Source organism: Larus michahellis, chromosome 1 (assembly GCF_964199755.1).
Source record: "Larus michahellis chromosome 1, bLarMic1.1, whole genome shotgun sequence".
NCBI classification, from domain to species: Eukaryota; Metazoa; Chordata; class Aves; order Charadriiformes; family Laridae; genus Larus; species Larus michahellis.
The window spans coordinates 156,312,890-156,318,889 of NC_133896.1; the positions used below are offsets into that span (position 1 = coordinate 156,312,890).

The window sequence follows — 6,000 nt, forward strand, 5'->3', positions numbered from 1 at the left end:
TATTAACAGGACTGTGATTAGTAGATCAGAGGAGTAATTATACCCCTCTATTGAGCGCTTTTTAGACCACATATAATATTACACCCAGTTTTGGGCCCCCACTACAGGAAATAGATCAATTAACTGCAGTGAATTCAACAGAGGACCCCAAAGAAGGTCAGGGGGCTGCCACGCTCGCTGTATGAGAAGAGGCTGAGGGAACAGGGCTTGCTCAGCCTAAAGATGAGATGGCTTTTGGCAGGGCTAGTAGCAGTCTTCCAGTGCCTACGAGTTGGTTAAGAGGACAGACTCCAGCTTTTCATGGTGGTGCACAGCAGGAGGACAAAAGACAGTGGACATAAACTGAAACACAAGAAGTGTTTCAGACTGGGTATAAGGAGAAAAAAATTCAACATTAGGACAGTCAATCACTGGAACAGGTGGTCCAAAGAAGTTGTGCTGCCTCCATCCTTGGAGGTTTTCAAGATCCAACCAGAAGAAGCCCTACGCAACCTCGTCTGACCTCATAGTACACCCTACTTTGAGCAGAAGGTTGGACTAACAACTTCCTGAGGTACCTTCCCACCTGAATTATTCAATGTTTTTATGATAGTGAAGACAGGTAGACTAAAGGTGGCTTGGGTATGCGTGCTCATATCCACTTTTATGGAACTGCAGCTGCAATGTAGACATACTTTAAAGGGACACAGGAACACAAACCACCTGAAAGTCAACGGGACAGACGCTCCTCAACCAAGTGTTTCTGAAACCACTGGATGTCTGCTTTTATGAGAAGTGCCTGAGGAGACAGGCCTCTACATTTTTCTCAAAGTAACACCTGTACTGGCAAAGGTTAACCAGATCGCATGGAGATAACCTAAGGGTCCAATCTGCCCTCCGGAGTTTTGGTTATCAATAATGATTTGCAAAAAACAACACATGAGTTTGATTGCTCAGACTGAGTTTTCTGGAAAATGTCTTAGGAAAAGCATGCTCTTATTTGTAATTGGAGTAAATCGGATGTGGGTTTAATGAGATAAAACAGAAAAGGACGTCATTACTTATAGGATCATTTTTTGGACTGAACTACATCTGTTTGTAGAGGGTGGTGAGACACTGGCACAGGTTGCCCAGAGAGGTGGTGGAAGTCCCATCCCTGGAATTTTTTAAGGCCAGGCTGGACGGGGCTCTGAGCAACCTGATCTAGTGGGAGATGTTCCTGCCCATGGCAGGGGGGTTGGAACTAGATGATCTTTAAGGTCCCTTCCAACCCTAACAATTCTATGATTCTATGATCTTGACTTTGAAATTTACATGCCCTAGAAAGCATTTACATATGTGATACCCTTCAGTCCTCACATTCATTGATCTTTTACCAGCTCCACCTCAAATCAAAGGCAAATACCCAATCATATAACTTCTTTTTCAAACTCCAATTTGGAAGCTCTCATAACTACATGTAGTTAGCTACCCTTAGGAGAGATGACTTACAGGCAGGAGCACAGAAAGGCCCCTTCTGGAGCAAGCCCTTGATCTCAGACATTGCCACATGCTCAGATAAGATGAGTAGAAATCAGGTCTAAATTAGCTTCTGCTCTGTCTGTCTGGATTTCCTTAGTCACATCAATAAAAATCTTTGGCATCCTTATGAAAATCTGTATAATTACATGTATATAAGTCACCAGCATATTGTCAGGCCCAAGTAATATTTGTAAAGCAGCATATCTTCAGATGCAAAAGGTTCCTACTATTAGCTCCCTTCTGCTATTTCAGTCATGTTGGCTCCCAAGATTTTTCGAGTCTTTGTTTACTGGTGTTTGTAGCAGTTGCCACGCAGTTCTTTGGATCTGCTTTTACTGTATCTACCAGCCAAAACCCACTGCCAGCCTGTTCCCTTGGGAGCCCTGTCCAGAGCAGAGACAGAGGGGCTGGCCCAGCCTTCTTCCCTGACGCTCACTGTGGCAGGGCTTGGACCGAAGGCCAACCATATACAAGAAGAGCCGGTAAATTAAGAGCGGAGGAAATGTTGCTGTCAGTATTTCTGGGCTGAATTTTCTTCCAACACCGACGTTTCTGTAGTGCAGGAGACAGTTAATGTAGGGTATTGACTTTCCAATTTTGTAATACTGACATGACTCTCAGGATAATTTTGACATTTATCCCCTTTAACTTCTTTAACAATGATTCGGTATGAACATATAAACTCTTTGTCTGGACCTTCCTCCAATTTAGTTATAGCTTCAAATTCTTATCTCTAGCATACCAAAAATCAAGCGTGTAGCAAGAAATCTTCTCATCATATCCTTATTAGCGTTAGCTTGAAACCAGGGTCAAGAGAGAGCGTGAACATGTTATTACCTTCTATTGGCAATATTCTTCAGCAGTTTTGTCCAGTGACGCATTAACTGAGTTTTGATACTGCACCAATGGGCACTACAGTAAAAGTTGGGAGACAAATTAGAGAGGTAAAGCTGCTTCCACATCACTGGCTTGTGCCCTACCTGGCATAGACTGAAATTGTGCGCGAAAAGGAACAGTCCCAGAACCACTGCCTGCTTTGTTTGCTAAACGTCTGTCAGCAAAGTACCTGCTTGAGCTACTCAGCCCCACTATCTCAATGGAAGGAAAGAAAATGCCGACAGGACAAGGAGGAGAGACACCAGACTGCTGTCTCCTTGGGAGAGAGAAAGGCCCATGAGGAGAGAAATTGAGATCACCCTCCAGTGAGTAAAAAGTTCCTCCTAAAGACCAAGCTCTGCTGGACTCAGCAAAACCTTTTGTCCGTTCATCAGTTGCAGAAAACAAAATTATATTTTCAATGCTCCGTTCACAATGGCTGGGGGATAAATTTAGTTTGTAGGAAGACTATGGAAAATTAATGGTTTCGCGGGGAGGGTATAGATCAGATTGGTGGTAGAATGCAAAGTGATGGATCTAATGATGAATGGTAGCGTCTGGATTTGAATGAAGTGAAGGGTGAGTTTAAAAGAATAACAAATGACTTTATGATGAAACACATCCATGGTATGGAATGTGTTCAATGGTCAAAGGAAAGAAACAATAGAGTGAAATAGCATCTCTCAAATCTGTAAAATTTGCATATGTATCATCTGCAATTTAACTCAAAAAAAGTCTACATTTAGACTAAGGCAACTATACTTTGTTAACTTCACCACTCCTGTTAAAATCCAGCTCTAGATATCACAAAGTCTATTAAAAGGTGTGGAAAGATTTTTTGCAAGGAAGGAATCACTGCAGGATGTAGCAATTTGCTGGGACCACAATCACATTTGCTGAATACTAGCACCACAGAATTTCATACCTTCCTCTCTGATCTAGTTAAGGTGATCTAAATGGAAACACTTATTTCAAATAATGCCCCAGCCCAACATACATTAGTATCCTAGTATCAGAAAAGATGAGGGAGGAAAGTTTTGTAGCAGAAAAAACAGTGCATTTTTAATACTTAATGAATATTACTAAAAATTGTGACACGTTTCAGAGAGTGGTATTAACCATATATAGTAAGATAATTTAAACAGAAATTCACCATTGGCAAAAGAGTTTAGCATCAAAGGTATCTGCTGCTTTGCTGCTATCACGAAAATATTTAAGGGAAGGTCTTTGGAGCTAAATTAATGATTTTTAATTACAGCAGTGCTCACTTCAGTACCATCTCTCTCTTGGCTACAATTTTCACTGTGTATTTTCAAACATGGTTTATGCCAGTGAAATGGAATTAATCCTACATTGCCTCCCAAAATTAAATGTGATGGACTGAGATGCTTAAAAGAGATATTCACACCTGCTATCGGTGATTACTTTCCCTTTTCTGATTAAATGCTTGACTTGTCTGGAGTGCTGAACTAATTAAACCAGATGCAACAGCATTCGTTTCAAGCCACAAGACAGCAGCTTTTACCAGGCCCGTCTCTCTTATCTTTACTATGAATCTGATGAGGAAGAACCCATGAGTGTGTTACATATTCAAGGCCATAGGAAACATTACTGTGCTCTTTTACAATTCTATTAAAACAAAAAACAAACCCACCAACCAAACAAAAAACCAAACCCACAAACCCTCCTATACTGTGTAGCATAGCTAGAGTCAGTGATACCATGCGGTATCACTATGACTTCATTGCTTTGACAACAATTGTTTCACTAATAAATAATTTAACGAGCAGCTAATCACCAGCTTAAAGCTAGCATACAGATTCTTCTTTTTCCTCTGTTTACCTGAAAACATTTTAAAGTTACAGTACACCTTTCACTGCTACCTTTTCAACACCAATACCATTTTTCCTCCAAATTTAAGACAAAAATTATGATCGAATACATTTTTTAACTGGCTGTTACAATCCTTGGCTACATAGCAAAGTCTCTGTTTATCCTTCCAAACACTACACGCGCAGAGTAATTCCCAGCAATAAGTTCTGTATTTTCTCGACGCCAATGAATTTCACAGGAATAACGGAAATGCTTGTCCTTTCTTTCGCGTATACCTTTATTTTCCAGGGCGCCCGCTGTCAGCACCAGCAGCACACGACTTCAGCAACGAATTCGTAGAAAGCGGAGGATGGAAACCCGGCTGCCACTCGCCTCGGATGCCACCCGACCCCTCACCGCCGGCCGCCGCGAAACCCCACGGCGGCCACCAGCCTGCCCCACGCCAACCCCGCACCCTGCAACACCCCCCCACCCCACCCCACCCCCGCCTTCCCCAGCAACTGCCCCTTTTCATCCAGCAGAGCAGGATTTACATTAATTTCTCATTAGCGTCCCGTATCGAGCTACTCGTTCTAATGTCACACCGTCGGCGCGGTGATACATTAGGCGCGGCGGAAAGCTCAAAAGAAAAACAAAAAAACAAAAAAACAAAAAAAGGTATTTATTTTTAAACGCCTCCGTGATGGAGAGTAAGACAGACGGCAATGACCCGCACAGGCTGGGGTCCCCCGCTGTCCCCGCTCTGCGGGACGCGGCCCGGGCAGAGCCCCCGCTTATGCCCCGTTAAGCGAGGCGGGGGCAGCTGCGCCTCCCCCGGGGGAAGCCCCCTCCCCGCCTCGCCCGGACCCCGCCGCCGCCTCCCGGGGGCAGGAAAGTTGCGACGGGGCCGGTGCCGGATCTCACCTGTGGGGTCCAGCACGGCCAGCGGACCCGACACCGCGGGGGCGGACGGCGGCGGGGGCGCCATCATCATCTTCCCGCGGGCGCCTCCGCTCCGCGCCTCGCCGCGCTGCGGCCGCGGCTGGCCGTGGGGTGCGGGCGGCCCGGCGGGCCCGCCCCGCGGGGGAGCGCGGTGGGAGGCGGGGGCGGGGCGGGGCGAGCGGCGCTTGCCCCCCGGCGAGCCGTGGTGGCGACGGGTGGTGGCCTCCCCCCAGCCCCGCGGCTTAGGGCGGGGGGTCCCCGCAACCCTGCCGCCCTCGCCCGCCCGCAGCCCCACGGTTCACTGGCCGTTCGGTGGCCCGGGGCGAGCTCCCTTGTGGACGGGTGCACTAGGTCCCTCAGGCACCTCACAGCTCGCCTTCCCCGGGCTCGGTCTCTGTCCGGGTCCAGCCACCCTGCCCCAAAACTAAGTCTCACAAAGTCTCCGGGTGCAGGTCCGTCTCCTCGCTGCCTTCTGGTTTCTCCTTTACAAGGCACAGGTCTCCTTGTTTTTCAGTTGGGCACCCTTTTCCTCCCACTGTATCACAGAACCCTGCAGGGATGCAGGTGGCACAGGAACATGTCCAGCCAGGTTTTGAATATCTCCAGAGAACGAGACTCCACTACGTCTCTGGGCAGCCTGTTGCAGTCCCCTGTCACCCTTAAAGTAAAGTTTTTCCTCATGTTGAGACGGAATTTCCTGTGTCCAGCTTGTGCCCGTTGCCCCTTGTCCTGCCACTGGGCACCATTGAAAAGAGTCTGACCCCGTCCTCTTGACACCCATCCTTCAGATATTTACAAGCATTGGTGAGGTGCCCTCTCAGTCTTCTCTTCTCCAGGATGAACAGACCCAGGTCCCTCAGCCTTTCCTCG

General features: G+C 46.9%; 1 protein-coding gene across 2 annotated transcripts in view; it reads right to left on the reverse strand.

Moving 5' to 3' along the window:
• TMEM255B (transmembrane protein 255B) overlaps positions 1 to 5,307 on the reverse strand; it is a 79,271-nt gene extending 73,964 nt beyond the window's left edge. For both annotated transcript variants that reach the window (XM_074560829.1, XM_074560820.1), the window contains exon 1: positions 5,113 to 5,307. In XM_074560829.1, the coding sequence (XP_074416930.1) occupies positions 5,113 to 5,182 (70 nt within the window). In that variant the 5' untranslated portion in view covers positions 5,183 to 5,307. The remainder of the gene's footprint in view (positions 1 to 5,112) is intronic.
• Positions 5,308 to 6,000: the final 693 nt, after the last annotated feature.